This window comes from Rhinatrema bivittatum, chromosome 14, assembly GCF_901001135.1.
Source record: "Rhinatrema bivittatum chromosome 14, aRhiBiv1.1, whole genome shotgun sequence".
Classification (NCBI taxonomy): Eukaryota; Metazoa; Chordata; class Amphibia; order Gymnophiona; family Rhinatrematidae; genus Rhinatrema; species Rhinatrema bivittatum.
Genome location: NC_042628.1, coordinates 36,935,643 through 36,956,202, shown reverse-complemented (window position 1 = coordinate 36,956,202; position 20,560 = coordinate 36,935,643). Strand labels below are relative to the sequence as shown.

General features: G+C 39.1%; 1 protein-coding gene across 5 annotated transcripts in view; it reads left to right on the top strand.

Moving 5' to 3' along the window:
- CRAMP1 (cramped chromatin regulator homolog 1) overlaps window positions 1-18,656 on the top strand; it is a 165,681-nt gene extending 147,025 nt beyond the window's left edge. For 4 of the 5 annotated variants that reach the window (XM_029577419.1, XM_029577424.1, XM_029577423.1 and 1 more), the window contains exons 18-21: window positions 4,442-4,676; window positions 5,867-6,031; window positions 10,427-10,572; window positions 12,869-18,656. In XM_029577419.1, coding sequence (XP_029433279.1) covers window positions 4,442-4,676; window positions 5,867-6,031; window positions 10,427-10,572; window positions 12,869-13,027 — 705 coding nt within the window. In that variant the 3' untranslated portion in view covers window positions 13,028-18,656. The remainder of the gene's footprint in view (window positions 1-4,441; window positions 4,677-5,866; window positions 6,032-10,426; window positions 10,573-12,868) is intronic. The other variant, XM_029577422.1, reaches the window with a different exon arrangement.
- Window positions 18,657-20,560: the final 1,904 nt, after the last annotated feature.

Genomic DNA, 20,560 nt, shown 5'->3' with positions numbered 1-20,560 from the left:
AGAGAACAAAAGCTTTGGACACTGCTACATAAGAGAGAGTGCCACCTGCAATCCCTCTGTATCTCTCTGACTCCAGTAGATGGTAGAGATGCAAACCTGCAGTCTAGGGTTTAGTTGGGGAAAAAAAAAAGTGTAGTTAGTTTAGATTAGGGTGAACTGAGATTTTGCTTCCTGAGGTGTTAGGCACCGTTGCGGGCCATCCCTTCAGAGGAGCTGGGCATCCAGGGGGTTAGATACCCCTGACTGTGTTTCGCCCGCATCCTGCCGGAAAGCCTGATAACCAGAGGCTTCTGGTTCCCTTGGTCTCCAAAGCTGTTCCCAGTTTCCTCTGGTCCTGCTGAGGTTGGCTAAAGTTTTTATTTAAAAAAAAGAAAAGTGATGTCATCAGAACCTAAGAAGTTCCCGAGGCAGGCCCCTGGTCTTAGTCGGGGCCCAGCCAGGACAGTAGGCACTGCGGGCCAAGGAGGAGACCAGCCAGTGTCTGGGGCGTGAGGGTCGGCAGTCTGGGGCTCTGGGTGGGTTCGACATCAGACGCAATCGCTTGCTGAAGGAAGGGGGCTCCCTCAACTCTTTCGGGGTGCGCAGTGAAGGTGGTATTTTTGGTGGTGATTTGTTCGTTCAGAAGGATCTCAGAGCTGCAGGCTTTGTCCTATAGGGAACCATTTCTGAAGATTTCAGACAAGGGGGTGTCTTTGCGCATGGTACCCTTGTTCCTATCTAAGTTGGTATCTTCGTTTCACCTGAATCAGACTGTGGAGCTCCTGCCTTCCCAAATTGGTCTGCCGAGTTGCCAGAGGCAAAGGTCACAAACAGTTTTCAGTAGTCTGATCATTTGTTTGTATTGTTTGGAGGTGCCAGAAATGGATGCAAGGCCTCCAAGGGTACGATAATGCGTTGGCTGAAGGAAGCTATTGTTTCAACCTACCTTTTTAAGGGGAGAAGAATTCCAGAGGGGTTGTGAGTGCACTCTACTAGAGCACAGGCAGCATCATGAGCTGAGTGTCAGTGGCGCTGCAGGAGATTTGTAGAGCTGTGATGTGGTCTTCTCTTCACACTTTCTCTTGCCATTACAGTTTAGATATTCAGGCTCCAGGAGAACTGACCTTTGGCGAAAGTGTGTTGAGAGGGGGTGTTTCGCAGGCCTGCCCAGGGTAGGGGTGTTTTGGTACATCCCACTTGTCTGGACTGATCTGGGGTACGAACAAGAAAGGAAAATTGGTTCTTATCTGCTAATTTTTGTACCTGAAGTACCACAGATCAGTCCAGAGACCCAGCCCTTTAATGTTCTCAAGACCATTACAGCAAGTCCGTGTTCTGGCATGCTTACCGGGAAGAACTGTCAGAATGTACATCTACAGAACCTAAAGAAGTTCGCCAGGTTGTGGTTAGCCCCTTGGGTTGATTTGTGGTTTTCTGTTTGGGAGACTCCAACTTTTAGGTTTGGCGTTTGCTCTCATTTAGGGGGTGGTTGAATTATTGAGGAGTTGTTACTCTATAGTTTGCTTGGATACAGGTCAATACTGAGGGATTGCAGGTGGCACACTCTGTTATGTAGCAGTGCCTCAAAGCTCTTAGTTGTCTGCCTCCATCTGCTGGTAGGGATGCAAAGCCCACTTGTCTGGACTGATCCGTGGTACTTCAGGAACGAAAATTAGCAGGTAAGAACCACTTTTCCTTTAATGCATTTGATTTGTATTTTTAGACAGCAGAATGTGAAAAATGTACAAGGATGTGAAGTCTTTAACAAGACTCTGTATAGGGGTGTAAAGTAATTTTTTTTTCCTTTACCACTTTATAACTGGTTCAGCAAAGACCACTGATATACTTTTCATATCCAGCTGTAATTGTCTTCTACAAAACAGTATAGTTTCTAATGAATTCTGTAAGAACTTCAGTCTGTTCCTAGCAGCACTGAGGAACCAAAAGAGCCTCCAAGAGAAGCTGTACTTTTTGACGGTTGAAAGTTTATTTAGGCATTTTATATACCGTTGTTCCAAAAGAAGATCACAATGGTTTACAAAAGCAACATTCATATTCTGAGTCAGCATTCATATTCTAGGACAACACACTAACATACATATTCTAGGTAAACACAACAGCAAATACATGTTACGTAGGGGCTAGGACAGTAGTTTGTAGTACACAAGTTTCATTTCAATAAACCTTCACATATTAGTAAGTTGTCGTAATACTCTATACATCGCTCATTACTTATTGCTCATTCTACCAACGTTATCCATGATTTTTGATAGTGAAGTTATCTGCATATTGATATTTTAAGTTAAATCATATGCCTTTTTGAAGAGCCATGTCTTCAGTTCACGTTTGAAACTCTTTCTTTCTGTTATTATATGTAACATCTCTGGTAGAGAATTCCACAACTTGGGACTTGTTATGGAAAACATTTGGTCTCTTATTTGTATTGGAAGTATACTCCGCGTTGCAGGCATAGTTAATAGTCCTTTGTTTTGCGATCTTAGTGCTCGCTATGGTGTGTGTGGTTGAAGAGTCACTCCTATTAAGCAGGGTTTTATGTCATTGATGATATAAAAAATTAGTGTCAATACTTTATAATGAATTCTGGATTGTACTGGCAGCCCTTGCAGTGCTATCAGTGAGATAGGGACAAGGACATTTGACCACATCACCAATAAAAGTCTTGCTGAGGCATTTTGTAATAACTATAGTGGTTTAAATAGTCCTGAAGGTAGGTCTAGTAATAGGGAGTTGCAGTAATCTATGTTTGAAAATATTAGTGTTTATAAAACAGTGCGGAATCCTGTAATGGTTTCAACCGGTGTAATAGTCTCAGCTTGGATTATCCTGTTTTAATTAATATGCTTATGTGCTTTTTCATTGTAAAGTTCTCATCAATCTGTATTCCTAGGTCCCATACTTCATCTGAGGGTATAATGTTAAAATTACCAAGGTCTAGAGGGGGTTTTTTTGTGTTTAGTATTAGTTCTTGTTGTATTGCTTTCATGTATGTTGACATTGTCGATGCATTTTTCTCAAATGATTTGATGAATGGAATGTAGAAGTGTATGTAATCTGCGTATAAGAAAAGGTTGATTCCTAGTTCTGCTAGTAATGTACATAGAGGCAGCATATAAATGTTGAATAGTGTTGCCGAGAATGATGAACCCTGGGGGGACACCTGTATCAATTGGAAAGGTGGCAGGTCTGTGATAGGACATTCCAAGTCGAACTGAGCAATCTGCTATGTAGGAAGAGAACCATTTGAGAACATTTCCATCTATTCCAGTTATTCTCAACTGATGGCATAGCAGAGTATGGTCCACAATGTTGAAGGTTGCTGTTGAATCTTATATCCTGGTACTAATTGATTTATCACTGTCAAACCCCTGTAGTACAGGGTCCATTAAAGAAATGAATAAAGTTTTTGTTGAGCTATTTTTTCTGAATCCAAATTGGTTTGGATATAGAATATTATTGTTTTCTAGGTGGTTTTCTAATTGGGATAACAATGCTTTTTATAGGACCTTTGTGATAAAAGGCAGGTTGGATATAGGTCGATAATTGGGACAATCGTCAATTCTGCCAGATTTATTTCTCAGGATTGGTTTAATCACTGCTTCTTTTGCCCCAGCAGGGACCATTCCTTCTGATAGTGAGTGGTTGATTATGGTTGCGATTGTCGGAGTGATTACGCTGTGTACTATTTTCAGGGAACTTGCAGGGATTGGATCCAGTGGGTGGATAGCAGGCTTAATTTTTTAATGATTTGGTTAATTTCGAGTTTAGTTACTATGTCTAACGTGTTCCATTTTGCCTGCCCATGTTTTTCTTCAGGGTCTTTTGTTGGCGAGCAAGTGGAGAATTGTATTTTTAACCTGTTGATTTTATCTAACAAAGAAGTGGCATATTCATTTCAGGATGTCTTTGAAAAGTAGTAGTTACTTGAGATGGAGGAAGATGGTCCTTGATTAAGTTTGTGATGGTTTTGAAGAGTAATTTGGAATTAAATATTACACAATGGATCTGTTTGGCATAGTAATCCTTTTTTGCTTTATTGATTTGTGCACAGTATTTTGTTAGGAGTGATCTGTATTTTCCTAGAGATTCTGCGGATGGGCATTTCCGTCATTGTTTCTCTGTTTTTCTCAGTGTCTGTTTAGAGCATCTAAGCTCTTCGCTGTACCATGGTTTCTTTTGTTTAGTGGTATTCCTTTCTTTTTGGAACTTTTTTCATCTAAACTGCACTTAGGGTATCTCCTTTTGACAATTTTCTCCAATGAGTCAAAAGCTGAGGAGACATGTGATACAACTATTTTGTTTCCTCTTCACATTTCATCATGCATGCAAAACTCAAGTTAATAACTCGAGTTTTACTCGACAGTGCCAGTTCTCATATTTCTCTGTACCATTAAAGGTCTTTATTTTTTTTTTGTCATGTCTCTTTTTTTTAACTCTACTACAGCATACTGCATCGGTCCTCTCCCTATCTGATCTTTCAAAGGTTCCACTTCAGAATGGACTGTCCACCCCTCCCCGTCCATTGCAGGAATCAAGTACCCGCTTGTCTCCTCCCAATGTCTCTGCCCTGCTGGACATCTCTTTGCCTGGACCACCTGAGGATGTTCTGTCTCAAGGAGAACCTGCCACTCAGATCAGCGACTCTATCATTGAAATTGCAATCAGCTCTGGACAATATGGTGAGCATCAGAGGGGGCATGGCATAATAGGTCCAACTGTGCCACCTTATAGTGTTAGTCTTAGTTGTGACCAGTACAGTTAACACAGAACAGATGGGGTATGGTGCATCTCTTCATGAACACTACCTCAAATTGTAAAATTTCAGTTGTTGCAATTATGCAGAGGAGCACAGTACAGCAGGCATCTCTTAATTGTGCCATCTATGTGTGCAACCTAGTCTGTGGCCAATATATTCAATACAAAGCAAAGGGACAAGCACATTGGGTACTGGCAGGCAGAGTTTATAGGCAAGAAGCAATGTCGTCAATGCAGTAAAGATATCTGCCATGGCAAGTATGGTAAACAGCAAAGGAAAGACACCGCCCATTTTTCTGTTAATAACCTAGAGGTAGATTTTAAGTGTTGCTCATGCAAAAATGCCCACATACGCATGTATATGGGCTGCGTGCAAGCAATATAGATTTTAAAAAGCCACAAATTATGTGTGTATATACACTAGTGCATACGTCAAAAATAAGAGGGGGAGGCATGGGCAGACCATGGGCATTCCGGGGCAGGACCAACAATTTCTTGCATAACTCCGTATTTTAAAACCAGAGACCGCGGCGCGTGTTAGCTTGTTATCTGTGTAACTTTACTGCTGCTTCAGGTGAGGAGCAAGTCTAGATCTCGAGTTTTAGGGCTTACAGATCAAGGTGAGAGGTCTGGGCCAACTGAGGGGCATGCAGGATGAAGAACCAGAAGGGTCTGTAAGATCTCAAGATTAACTGGACAAACTGGTGGACTAACTGAAAAATTGGGTTGTCCTATGCGTAAGCATATTTTAAAATCTGCCTACATATGCTCATAAAGGCCAAAAAAGTCGTATGGAAAACTCACTCGCTAGCTGTACTTGGGTAACCTTACGCGCAGCTGGTGTATTTTAAAACATACACACATGAGTATGTACATGATTTAAAATTCCAGCGTATCTTTGCTTGCGCACCAATACACATGTATGGGCGCACGTGTGTTCATTTTAAAATTAGCCTGTTACCGATTGACCTGCCTTGGCAGTCATGCTTTTGTAATAAGTACATGGTGTTTCTGTGGATGATGACAGAACTTATTCCATGGAGGGTAGACTAATACTGGCAATTCTCTCTTTTCAGTGTTTAGCTCCACAATGACTTATTTCTCTTTGTTTAAGGTGATGGAGTCTCTCTTTCTCCCGCCAAGCTGAATGGCAGTGATAGCTCCAAAAGTCTTCCATCCCCTTCCTCTAGCCCACATCAGAACTGGATTGCTTCTCCCACCCATGATCCACAGTGGTATCCCAATGACTCAACTGACTCATCTCTCAGTAGTCTGTTCTGTAAGTGCCTGCTTCACCTGACTGCAGTGTCATTAGATTGGGCAATTCTTTTGAGGGAAGAAAAGAAGGGTTGGTCATACAGAGTGGTGGGAGGGGGATAGGAAGATTGTGGGGACATTTGTTTATTTGGAATTGTTACCTGCCCTTTAAAAAGAAATTCACCCAATATGGGATCATGTATGATTGATTTCCATTTGCTATGAAAAATTAAGCTTGTCTGATAATTTTCTTTTCTTTATTTCTGCTACACCAGTCAGAATGATTGGGTTTGTCCCCACTTCCAGCAGATGGTGGCAGATTTTTTTTTTTTATAAAATGTGATATCACTTCAACTATTTATTTTATTAACAGAACCTGAAAAGCCAGTATTCTTCTGACAAAGCTAATAAAATCCTTCGTGCAATGTATTTAAAAACTAGTAAATGTGATCATTTTAATTAAGAAGAAGCCCGCTCTTGAACTTTTTTTTTTTTGTGTGTATTTTTTTTATTCTGATAGATTTCTAGACTAGTGTAGCAGAAATAAAGGAAAGAAAATTATCAGACAAGTTAAATTTTTTCTACCTTTTTTTTCTGCTACACCAATTCAGAATGATTGGGATGTATCAAAGCCCCACTATCCTGGGTGGGAGGTTGATAGACCTGCCCCTTAAGGTGTTTACTCCATAATCCACATGTATCTTTGGTGGATACATTCAACTTACAGTATTTAATGAACGTGTGCATTGACGATCAAGAAACAGCTGTTTAACTTTCTGCAGGATTTATAGCACTCCACTCCGCCCATGAGATCAGTTGTACTCTTATAGAGTGTGACTGAATCAACTTTCCTTTCAACAAGATTATGGCTGAAATAGACTCTTTAAAGCATCTTGCACTTGTCACCTTAGATTCTGCCTCTCCTTTGCATTGAGCCCCAACAACTCAATGAATTTGTCTGTGCTTTGAAAGGTATTGTAATCTCCATGTATTTTATTAGATTTAGCTAAGAATATTAATGTTAATGCCAGCAGACAATGGAATTTTGAAAACTGAGTCTTAGATAAACCTTATAAAATGGGACTTTAAACACAATGCTTGAATTTCAGAAAATAGTCTTGCAGTTTTGATAGACACAAAGAAACACCGTCTTTAGCCTAAGATCTTGAAACAAAATCATGGTCCATTGAGGCATCACAGTTGTAAATGTTGACCACAAAAAGACCTTTAAAATTATCTCTGTAACCTATCAATATTGCATACTTTTTGAGATTGGGACCTTATTGCTTCCTGAAGGGCTGTATTCTCTCCTTGATCTATGAACTTTGAGATATCTTGAAGGACAGAATCCTGTTTTATAGTCTCGGTTAGTACTAAAGGTTAATTCGCCTCGATCTTCTGCCCTGCAATAATAAATGCAGAAATTTGAAGCAGATTGATTTCTGCCCATGATAAAAGAAGAAATGGTCCCATAGTTTATTTATAAGACACTACTGTTGAATTGTCGCTCAATATTCTAATAGTTTTTCTCAAATCTTTTGAATGAGTTTTTTTTTTTTAACAGAGTGCCTCTAACATATGAACCATGCAACTTTTTTTTTACTTCTAGCCATGGCTTAGCTTATAAGAAATGTTTTGTTTTGTTTTATTTTTTTTTTAACAGAGAGCAAAGAGGATAGCTGATATCTCTTAATTAATTAATTTTGGTGCTGAAAGCTGAGAGATAGCAGTGTAGGGATTTCATGTGTGTTCCTGCCCAAGGATTCAACCTATGGATGTATTTTTTATCCAAAGTAGGTGAAAAGAAATCCCATGCTTTTGGTGCTTCCAACACAATGAATCTCTTTACTTAATCCAGAAATTTGTCTGTTCTCTTATTTGTTTGATAAACTCGCCTTTTCATGGTATTAAACAATGTTTCATAAAATTTCTGTGGATTGGGAAGGTTTTCTATTGTCCTTTTGCATAATCGGCTAGCTTTGATTAAGCAAAAACATCCAGATATTGGAGTACTATGACCATTCCATCCTTAAGGCTATTACCTGCACCATTACCTTGACAGTGATTCTCGGAGCAGTTAACTTGTAAAACTTCTGGCTAACTGACTTTCTGACATACTGCTCAGCTGCAAACTATCAAACTAAAAGAGGGATGCTGGGAATCTGACTTTCATATAGTATTTAAAATGTATACAATTAGAAATAACTGCTAGCACTAATTGTTAAGGATAATATGGTGGCAAATAAGACAAACTATATTACCTGAGAAATATAGAATGGAGTATGGCCATGTGGTCTATTTTAAATTTTCCTACAAAACCTTCTGTGGGGGCTATGACAACTTCTTGCCTATATATGAATGTTATATTGTCTGTACCTCTAGAAGTGTAATGCTTCCTATATGTAGGACTTTTTAAAACATGATTATTATATCCATTACCTTTTCTTAAGGATAGACCAAATGCTGCTGGCATTGTTGTTGGATTCTCAGCCTTTATAACTGGATTCTTTGACAATTTCAGTAAAGTTTGATTGGGAGCTGGTTTCAAAATCAAATAAACACTGAACTTCGTCTTGGAAACAGCTACTGAATTGTTATGCAAGATTTTCCTGCAACATAGGGATCAATTGTTCCTTATTTCAAAATTTAGATCATTCAAAGAAGGCCGTCGTCCTCTTTAATATGCAGGCATAGTTATTTAGTTATTTAAGCAATTTATATTCCACCAATCTGCAAATCTTGATGGATTACAATTATGCAAACAATTCATAAAACGCTTCACAAACATGTAAAAGTAAGAATTACCAGGAATTGACAAAAGTGACTTGTCTTACAGTTATGGTTGCCCTACTTGCATTATGACTTTAAGAGGAAAATGCCATTGCAAAAAAATAGGTTTTGAGAAGCTTTCCTAAAACGGAGCAGATTCTTCTTTGCCCTGTTATCCTCAGGCAGGTTGTTCCATAGTGTAGGGCCTGCTATTTTAAACATCTGATTTCTGGATTTGGTTAGCCTTTCTTCTCTTAATAGATGAATCTCCAACAGATGTTGGGAGGATGATCGGAGTAAACGCTTTGGCTGGTATGTCTGAATGGACAACCTAATACAGGGTGGGACCAAATTCGCCTGTGCTTTAAATAGCAAATTTAAGGCTTTCAATTTGATCTGCCATGAACTTGGCAGCCAGTGCAAAGCTGCAAGAGTAGGAGTGATATTGTCCTGCAGAGTTAACCCATAGATTAGTCAGGCAGCTGAGTTTTAGATTAGTTGCAACATGTTAAGGAAATCATTAGGGAAGCCTAGGAAAAGAACATTGCAGTAGTCGAGTGCCAACAGAATTAGACATTGTGTAATTAAGTGAACATCTACCTGGTCAGGGAGGGGCTTTAAAGACTGCAGTAGGTGCAATTCATAATAGGATACCTGAATTAAGATGCTGACATGTAGTCTCAGAGATAAAGAGGAATCTATTTGAACCCCCAAGTTGCGAGCCTGATTCTTTATAGGTAAGAGGGTCCCCTTGAAGGGATCATTTAAAGTGTCCACCTTAGTATGGGATAAAAGGACTACTTTCATTTTTTTGACTTTCAGGACTAGCTTATTGACTGATAGCAGTCCTCAGTCTTCACTAAACACTCAGATTTTTCAAGGCTTTTTCCACAGAAGACAGAATTGGGGGAAAAAAACTAGATGTCATCTACGTACAGTTTGAATGAGACATCCAGACTGGAGAGGAGTGAACAAAGGGAAGTAAGATAAATATTAAAGAGAATAGGGGAAAGAAAGAAAGAAAATTTGTAGACTGAGAAAAGAAGGAAATTAAATTGCCCCGTTCTCCTGTGGTCCCTTCCTCAGTCGAGTTGTTTCCTGAGATGATATCTGCGGATCCCTCCCTCAGAAGAGTGCCTTGGTCCACTAGATGGTTTTCCAGCTGTAGAGAGACTAGCGGGTGCAGGAAACAGAGCGCAATGGTGAAGGCTTTTGCTGTCTTCCCCTGCAACCAGAGTCAGACTCTATACTCAGCCAAGACGGGCTGAGCTCAGGTAAAGAATATATGTATAAAAAAGGAAAAGGGGCGTTCATTTTAGGGATTCCAATCCCCTTCTGGTCTCCGGGCTCCTTTTTTGATCTGTTTCTCTGATTAATCGTTGAGGAAGGTTGATAAACTATTCCTCTGAGAGCGAAAGACATCAAAGCATGATCTGACTTGGGTGGACCTTCAAATGATCAATCAACAATTGTATACTCCCCAAGTTCTGAAAGAAAATTAGATCTAGCTATTGACCTCTATTATGTGTAGGCATGTTAACCAACTGAGCAAAGGCTAAGGCAGACATTCCAGTTAAAAAAAAAAAAAAAAAAAATCTGACAAGTTTCTAGATAATTATGAGCTAAAGTACTTTTTTTTTTTTTACAGCAAGTTTTATCTCCCCGGAGAAGGGACGGAAGATGCTGCCAACTCCCACTGGAACTGCAAGTGGCACCTCTTTACTGGGGCCCAGTTTGCTGGATGGGAATTCACGGGATTCATTTGTCTCACGTTCTTTGGCAGATGTTGCAGAGGTGTGTGACCAGGTTATTTCTAATTGTTTAACTATCAGCTAATACACAGTAATAATTGTTTTAGCAGTCAACAGCTATTTGCGGCCGGCTCAGTGGCAGAGCTGAGAATTGACATGTTCAAGACCTGGGGTTCAGTTCACAGCTGAAGTCATCCAGTCCCTGGGTTATGTAGAGCTGGAGGTGTTGCGGAAGCAGCACTCACAGTCCCTGGGAGGGAGAGAGGGAGTCATTGCACAACGGTGACACCTAATGGCAAGACTGGTTGCAGGATTCCAGGAGTCCTGGGTGCATGGTGCAAGGACTCTAACTACAATGAGTAAGCCAGGAGAGGATATAAAATAGAGGAAGCATCCTTGGATACTTGTAAATGAAAGCTTAATGGTGCCAGGTTTCAGCTTTGGTTCCCAAATCTATTTGTAATTGAGCTGGAAGCCCAAAGGAGCAGGAGGAAACTGCTGAGTCAAAAATTATAAAACAACAATAATGGCTGATTTTTTTTTTTTGATTTTTTTTAATGATTAAACTGAACAGATATGAGCTGGAAATCACAAATGAGCTACACACAGCCAACTGGGAGGTTATTTATAGGAAAACATTAAACAAATATATTTTTTGACCCTGCAGTTTCCTCCTGCTGCTTTGGGTCTCCAGGTCCAGAACCAGGGCTAAGATCCAGCACCATAATCCTTCATTCACAACTTCCCAAGGATTTTTCCTCTATTTTTTTTTTTTTAACTTTTGCCAGCTCCACCCAATAATTGCAGCGACAGTCCTTCAGCCAGGGGCCATACACAGGAGCCCCTCTAAGAACCTATAATCATGGGCCCCAAATCTAGTAACCAAGAGTCACCCTTGAGCAGTGATCATGACTCCCTTCCCCTCCTGAAGAGCTGGGAATCCTGCCGCTGCAGTATGCTCAGCCCCAGCTGATCCAGGGAATGGAAGTGCGAGACTTCCTCTGAGCAATGGGGAAAGGGGGCGAGGGGGTAGGTCACTTTTTACATGATCAGAACTTGATTTGAATTAGACTGTTGGAATAAAAGTAACATTATATCACGCTGATGAGATCCCCACTATTATCTGTGCAATATGTAAGTTTTCAAAACTTCAAGAATACTTAACGTCTACCAATACATTGTTATATTTAGAACAGTATCACCAGTTGCATCACATATAAAATTGCATTGGTTTATGCCAATCATCTGTGATAGGAGAGCAAATATAGGCCAATCAGATTCAGTTTGTGTGATGTCACTAGTAATGCTGTTCTGAGCATGGCTACTCCTTGAAGTCCAAGTGAATTGAGGAAGCCATTTTAAAAATATAATTGATACGTTGTATATGTTACCTTTCCAGGTGATTTTGAACTGTTAAACAGTGGGTATTGTTTTCTTTGAAAACATGCAAAAAATGTGTGGGCTAACAATTTTCTGTAGTTTTATACTTGTTGTAACTTTCTGCTGAATAAGTTGATGTCTCCGCATTACTCTACCAGTCATTTCCAACATCAGACATTCAGGGAATGTTTATGAAATGCTGAAGCCCATTTTCAAGAAACTTATCTTATTTAGCATATTGGACTCCATCCAGAGAAGCAGTTATCCTCACTGGAACAATTATGCTAACAGCTTAATTGTTGGTTACCAGAATCTACTTTTTTAAGTCTTGTTTAGTTTTGCATTGTAATGGATCTAGGGATCATCTTTTTTTTTTTTGGTCCACAATCAGAATAGTACTAAAAGTACTAAAATGCATGGTTTGCAAATTGACTTCTTGATGCCTGCCTTAACCTTCTGATCCCATCATATCCCCTTCTTAAGAAAACAAAGCTTGTATTAGTCTTCCTTAGTGATCTGGAGACTAACAAAAGTATTCAAGAGATATCATAAAATGAAAATGTCTTTATTTGTATAGTTAATTAAAGACATCTAGCAGTGGGCCTGACTGCTGAGGCCAGCATTTCGTGGAGTACTACCACTTCCTCGAGCTTTCCTTCTCTTCTTTTTATACCAAAATTTTCCAAACTGGGTCAGACCAAAGGTCCATCAATCCCAGTATGGTAAATCTGGGCTTTGTGGACCTTCAGCTCCAGATCCTTTATGACCTGGAGCTGAAAGTTCACTAAATTTTGCTGAGAACTTGATCATCTTCTGGCTGCAATTGATTTGTTTTTCCGTTTTAAACAACTGGAAGCTGGAATGAGTACCTGCGAAGAACCTGGCAGTGTCTGCTTGGATTTGTTGCAGTGAAGCTGAACTTGTCTGAGATGTGGGGTGTTTATTTCTCTGTTGTCCAGGTGGAGTCCCAGCTGGCTTGCATGATGAACGAGAACAGCATTGATTACATCTCTCGCTTCAATGACCTTGCTCAGGAGCTCTCCATCACCGAACCCACCCGCAGGGAAATCCTCTTTGATGGAGGCAGTGGGGGCCCCCCAATTGGAGACCTTTCATAGGAACAGTGCACTGCGAGATCAGCACGCTGGGGAGAGAGAAGGATGCTAATTGCTTACTATTGAAGATGTTCTCAGAATGGAGCAGGGGATTTTGTTGCACTGGGCATGACTGGTTATCTGATGTCTTACAAGGCCTGCACATGTATAAGACAAAGGACTGCTTTTCTTCTAAAGTCTGAAGGAAATGTCTGCCGGTTTGTGGATGGCAGTAAAATGGGAACAACCTAACGGGGAGCAGTGTCACCTCCTTACTTATATAAATTGGAGCTACATGGACATTGCAGGAATGTCCTGGCAGGCTGCTCAGAAGTAAGGAAACGAGGAGAAATACCTCCCAGCAGCAAAATATTTGGCCTTTGAGATCAAACTTTAATAGATCTGTTCACAGATGGTGGGGAACAGGAGCGCAGAGGTGTTGGAATCTTTATGAAATGTGTTTTCAATCTCTTGGCCATATTATAGACTGTAGTCATAAAACTACCATGGGATATTCAGCCAATTGGATTGCTGGCCTGGCTGAGCATTTCAGGACTTGTAATTTTGGAATAGAAGGTGTTTCATGCACTGGAATGGGTTTTATAACAGGACTGTTTTATGGCAGTCTCTAAGGGTCTTATTTTGTAAACACTGAGTTTCCTGTGGGTCTTTCCTAGGAGAAAATAACTTTAAATATTCAAATATTATTTGCTTTGCAACTTTCATTCCCACCTGCTGGAAACTGCCAGGTTGCTTTACAGTCCTGCATAACACCTGCTAAGTCCCAGTAGATGGGTGAGAGACAAGCTGACAGTACAAAACCTTGTCAAAGCTTTGAAAATTATGAAGCAATGTATTTTTCTAAAGTTATTTTCTCCTTGGAAGAGTGTACAGTGCTGTACATCTGCAGAGTCCTAGTTCATAGCACCTGACTTTTTGTTAGCTGGATTGAGTTTCTGCATTAGAAACAGGAAACTTGGGAGCCTTACTAAAACACTTTTTAAAATGCTAAGGTTAAACCTTTTGTAAACAAACTGCAGTATATGGGGTTTTAGGTTTATTGTCTGGGGCTGGCATAGGAAGGCTCAACTCTTCTTCTGGACAGTTCAAGAGACAGCTTGTCATTTACATATAGGCTAGCACAGAAGTTTTATAAAATGGTATCCTACAGCAGGGGAGAGACATTGAAACAACTTAATTGTCTGAAGTCTTAAAGACTTATTTCAAAGACCTCTTTCTCTGCATAATGCAAGGGAAACAAGCTGATCCAATACAAAGTTGAAGGAAAATCATTTTTTTTATTTAAATAAACAAAATGTAATATAAAAGTAAGTAGAATAGGGAGGAGGGTGTGTAGCTTTTGAACCTGGATTTCATCTTGAGTAAATGTGAGCACAACAGCATATTATATGTGAAATTCAAGTTAGCCTTTCAAATACTTTATCCCTCTGAATTAGAGCCAGTACATCTGTCTGTTATAAGGATAATTTATTTCAATAGTATTTTACTTCTGAAACAAACAGGATCCAAGAATTTTATTGGGGAAGGCAAAGGTTTGTTCTCAATAGGACCCACTATGCTGCAATAGAATGATCTGATACAGAGCTGACAACATTATAGTTGTTCTTTGAGAGCCCAATATTCAATGCTGTCTGGGTATGTAATTTAGGAGGATATAATTTGTCCAGCTACATTACATGGGATATTCAGCAGCACAGCTATGCCACTGAATATCCACGTAAAAGTCACTATCTAGGCAGATAAGTTATATCCTCCTAAGTTAAGCTTGCTTTATGGCAGGACTTACTTATCTGTTAAACTTAACCAAAATAGTGTGAATAGCACTATTAATCCAGTTAAGTTAACCAGATAAGTAGCACCACCTTGATCTTGCCACTGACTGTTCAGCTATGTACTTAGCTGAATATGTAGCTTATCTGGCTAAGTGGTGTTTGCTGAACATAGCCAGATATTCAGTGGCCATGCCTTAGCTGGATAAGTCTTATTTATCCTTGCTAAGTGTGTTTTCAATATCAGGCTCTGAATGTCTGAAAAACCAGTGCAGTGACACAAGTTGTACAATTATAGCAGCTATGGATCATAGGATAGGATAGGATAGGTAAATAGAAATATCTATTTGAAAGGAAAGTTAAAAAAAAATTTTTTAATCTGTAACAAAATTTTGCTGTGGTGAGAGCAAGTTAAAATAGTTCTGCCACTCTTATATAAGTCGCTGCTAATGCTAACTGGTAAAACTAATGAGGCTAGCATGGGACCTCTCCCACTTCCAGCTCAAGTATAGTAGCCATTGATGAGCCCTGCCATTGGCTATATGTAGCTTCTGGTTTGAAATGTTTTCTCCCACTGTGATGGTTTGGGACGTCTTTGACCAGACTATGTTTGGTAGTATAAATAGAGAACGTTACTTTGTTTTGTCAGCTGCTGTCTTTCAACTTTGAGTAGACATTTATTGTAAGCAGGATTCTTTTCAGGGATTTTTTAAATAAGTTTTTTTGACACAGAAGTTTCCTCCTGCTCCTTTGGGCTTCCAGCTCAGTCAGAATCAGCCTCTGTTGAGCTGCAACAACATGAGCCTCATTCACAGCTTCCCAGGAATTTTCTCTCCTGTTTTTATATCCCTTCCCACCTTTTAGCTCAGTTATTGCAACAGCAGGACTCTGCCAGGGGCCACAGACTGGCTCCCTCAAGAACTGACTAACATGGACCTGAAGTCTGACCATTAGGTGTCACTATTGAGTGAATACTGGGAATCTGCAGAGCAGAATCCTGGCCCAGTATAAACCCAGGTGCTCTGCATAGCCTCTGAGCTAGCAGGCCAATCAACTTGCCTAACTGATGATGCTATATGAAATGTTACTGTATCTTCTGGTATTCTATTGGCCATTGTCTAGCTCACATAAGTTTTAATTATGTTTCCTGATTGACCTAGCATAATAATCCAAAGACGATATATTGCATACACTTTCTAAATTATATAGGGCCCTTATTTAGGTGCTACATCTGAAGAGACTTATATGATCTTTGAAGTTCATCTACCATACCATATGTGGACTTTTCTGCATTAATCCAATAAAAGATATTACAGTGTACACAGAATCCAGTTTTCTGCAGGACAGTTTCTAATTTTAGGGCTTCTCCAGTGATAAAGCCAGAAATAGAGCAATACCTTTTATGAAGGTGAAGTGTTCTATTTGAAGATTTGTTTGAGATCTGTTAGTGGTTTAGGAGAGACAAAAAATGCACTTGCTTGAGCTGGGTTATAGACTAGTTGGAAGTGATACCTTTTTATTGGACTAACTTAATACATCTAAAACAAGCTTTTGAGAGTTATCCTATCTTCATCTTGAAAGCTTACCACAGATTTATTAAATTAGTCCAATAAAACCACTTGCTTTGTCTCTGTCTATCCACAATAAGATGCTGGATTTTACATAAACTCTCTCTGAATTTAAAGAAAACTGAAATCATCATACTTGGGCATTCCATTCCTTATGAAAGTCCAACTGCTTTCAGCTTCAATAACTATAGTATACACATTTCATACACAGTACACAACCCTGGCATCACTCTTGACCCACTCTAAACATGAAACCTCAAATCAAAACAGTCTTCAGCATTCTTTTTACAAAATTAAGGCTACTAAGTCATATGACCCTTCAGATTTCTGTACTGTCTTAAACTCCTTGATTCTCACTAGTATCGATTACTGTAACTCTCTACACAGGTTTTCCTCAGCATACTCAGATCATTTCAGTTGGCTCAAAACTCTGCTGTTTGTCTCCTAACAGGTACTCCATTACATGACCATATCTTTCCATTGGCTCCCGCTAACAATAGCGCATCACTTACAAAAATGATAGTCATAATCCACAATCTCCTTAATCTCTCCAGCCCCTGGATTAGCTTGACATTACATTGCTCTACCCCAGCTAGGACTCTCAGATCTGTAGGTCAATCTCTATTAGAGACCCTCGCAGCCAAACATGCCTACCCATCTCATCCATGAAAGGGCCTTCTCTATTTTGGGCTCCACTGCCCATAATAGAGTCCATCAAGTCCTGACCAACACAAAAGGGTTTAAGTAAGCACTTAAAACCTTCCTATTTAGGCAGGCCTTCCAAGAATAACCGAAGACAGGTCTCCCGAATATAGTGATCTATGCCTCATTTCCTTGGATTCCCAAGTAGTGCTTCTCCAGCAGTGTTATGTTATTTATACTGTTTGTATTGAGTACTGTGTTGTTTGTTATGATTTTATTATGTATGTTTTCTTTCTGTAACCTGCTCTGAGCTTTGGAGGGTGTGGGAAATGCTTTTAAAAAAAATTAAGTAAATAAATAAGGTATCACCTACAACTTGTAACCCAGCTCAAGCAAGTGCACATATCTAAGTGGATTAGCACAGTAATCACAATTCTTTGCATAAAAGTATTAAAACATACAGTGATAACTTCCTATGAAAATATATCAGCAATAATTCATTTGTACAGAAATGACGTGGAAATTAGAGCAGACAACACAGGAAACCTAGTCAAACTCACATCTTTTACACACTTACCTTTTGATTGAAACCAGCCTGTGTGAACAAGGAATTGTTCTTTCTGGAAGTCATCCATAAGTTTTAATGCCTTGATTGTTTGAGGATGTTATGGACAGGAATAGCATAGCTCATGTTTCATGCATGATTTTCACTGGATAGTAGCAGAGTTGAAAAATATTCTAAGCAAGTGTGTTTGACCTAGGAAGATAAGATATGCAAAGATCTTTCTTCCATTTATGAACAAAATAGACTCAATGCAAAAACCTCAGAAGGGCACATTAGTGGAACCATGATCTTTCTGCAGTGGCTGCTAACCCAATATCTCCTCCATAAGGCAACTCTGGTTTCATGTGAGTGCTGTTTCAGTGCTAACAACCTACAGGCTTTATAAGAATTTTAGATTCTCATTGACTGTGTCATAGGAATTTTAATTAGCCTGAGCAATGAGCCCCAGACTAACAGCATCTATCTTGTGAATAAAAAGCCTGAAAGGGCTATCCTCTAATGTCCTTTTAGTCCTGTAGGGAAGCATAGAAGTAAAGGAGAAGAACATAGATGTAATTTGTCTCACACACTCCCTTCAGTAATACTACACTTTTGTTTTTACTTTGTCATACCTTGAGCAGACCCCAAACTTAATGTTAACTGTAAATAATGTTGGATCGGTTTGTCCTCCAGGTGCTACAGCAATGAATAATCTTTTGGGAATGAAGAGGAAGATCTAGCTTTTGTGACCCTGTTGTGGAAGGCAAAATATTTCCTGTTCATAACTGTTTAAAAGCCATATCATTGGAGTGTTTTATTATGTGGCTGGAGATGTGAAATTTCTTTTTATAAATATACATATATATGCATATATATATGTGTGTATAGTGTACTTATGTATAAAGAAAGCAGAGTTGCTGTCCACACTGATTTTGTTTTGTACCATACTGTAAATTATACTATTTATTCTTTACCAGATTTTGAAAAAAGTGTTTTTGGTTATTTAATACAATATACAGAAGCCGCTGTTAATCCTCCTATGTTTAAAATTCCAGTTGACTTTGTAAAACTGTTTTTATTCTTGTGCATAAATACATACTAATACTTGAGCTAAGTTGTGTTCTTGTTTGAGATATTTATATATAATTTATTTAGTAGTAATGTTTTTATCAAATCAAACATTTCTGCAAGTGGAATTAGCATATAAAAGTACTGATAATTATGAAGTTAAAAGCTCAAAATTCTTTATTTTCAGTAGATTTTGACAATATTTTATTTACCCCAAAATATTAATGGAGTTTAATCAGATTTTTGGTCTTTTGCCTTTATCTTATGTCAGTTTCTTGACTTTGCTTTGTGGTTCCCACATCAAAAAAACAAAATAAAAGACCACTCATTATCTCATGTGCAGCTTGCAGAACATCATTAACATAATTTTGCACAGAAAATCTCAAATCCACTGAAACATAATTAACTGTATGACTTTGTATTAATTTGAAAGGGCTGCATTTGTTTATAAAATGTATTTTGGCTTGTTATGAAGAAAAATATGCTTATTAAATACTTATTCTTTTAACAGGTCAGCATTTCTATTATACTTTATCCATAGACAAGCATAACAAAGCAGCCACACAAGATGGGTGACGTCATACAACAGTACTGAGTTGGCCTTTCCTCTCTCCTAGCCCAGAAAGTTTTTTGAGTGTCTTCTGGGCATGCACGGGAGTTAGCATATTAGCTTCGCTCTGTCTCTCCCTTCTAATTTCATCCACTTTGCAAACAGCCACGTTCTCCTCTCACAACAGCCATGTCTTCTTTGAAAAAAAAAACAGGACGAGAATAAAAGTATTTGGCTAAATAGAGATCATGATTGGATAAAAAGGGAAAAAGACCTTTTAAATCATGTGAAAAATGCCAGCACAAATGCCAGCTTTGGCAGACCAGCGCTACTATGCCTTCACTGCTTATGGCCGGATCATGACAGAACTACTTGTAACCCTTGTAACTGAATGCTCTCAAGGGTGCTAGGGTATTGAGACCTCATGCTAAAATATGAGTTTGAAAGCTGTATGGAGCACAGAAGGTCTAAACACCATCATCAAAAGGAAAGATCGTGGTCCTCATCGATGAAATCCTTTTGAATTACAAAAGATCACTGGGTAGGTTAGCACAAAAAGATAAAACTGAAAATTCTGCAATGCTGAATTTTAAGCTGGCAAAACATTTCTCCACCAAGTCAGGGTGCGGAAGCATTGGCACCATGCAATAACTGCACAGAGCCATTGGCACCAAGAATCAGTGCTGAGATTGGCACAGGGAAAGCCACCTAAGACATCCCAAAGTTGTTGAATCTCTGCATGTGGTTTCCTCTAATACTGGAGCCAGAACAACTTCCATTGACCAGCAAAAATGAACCAAATGTTCCTTTCCAACATTATCAAATTGTCATGCATTGGACAGATTTTGTCAAGATCTATATAAAAGAAGTACCTAATAAAATAGCCAATGTTCCAAAGATCTCTGTTGGAGCATTTAAGGGAACAGGTCAAATAAAAACTTCCAACATCATGTTTTGGGGAAAACAGAGAAGAGACGGTAAGGAATTAAAGGAGGAATCTTCAGAAGAAAAGAGAATCGCAATCACCATCATATATTCAACTTCATCTCAGAATTTCTGAGACTTCTTAGGTTATCTATCAGATGCACATTTGCTAGATCTTCAATCTGACCTGGCACCAGAACCAAACAGTAACAACACTGCCAGAGGATACTACCTATCCAACTTTTACACAAAAGATGTTAGAAGTTATATATTTCATCCTGCAAGAGGATGAAGAACACATTACCAAATTAAAAGGGGTTTTACAATGCATTCAACCATCAAAATAGTTTAGGGCAGAACTAATGACTGGGTTAGCAAATCAGCTATTCTGACAGTAAGGCACAACTGTGGTGGATCTGTTTGCATTCCCACAGAACAGGAAGGTCCCATTCTTTTCTTCCAGAAAGAAGG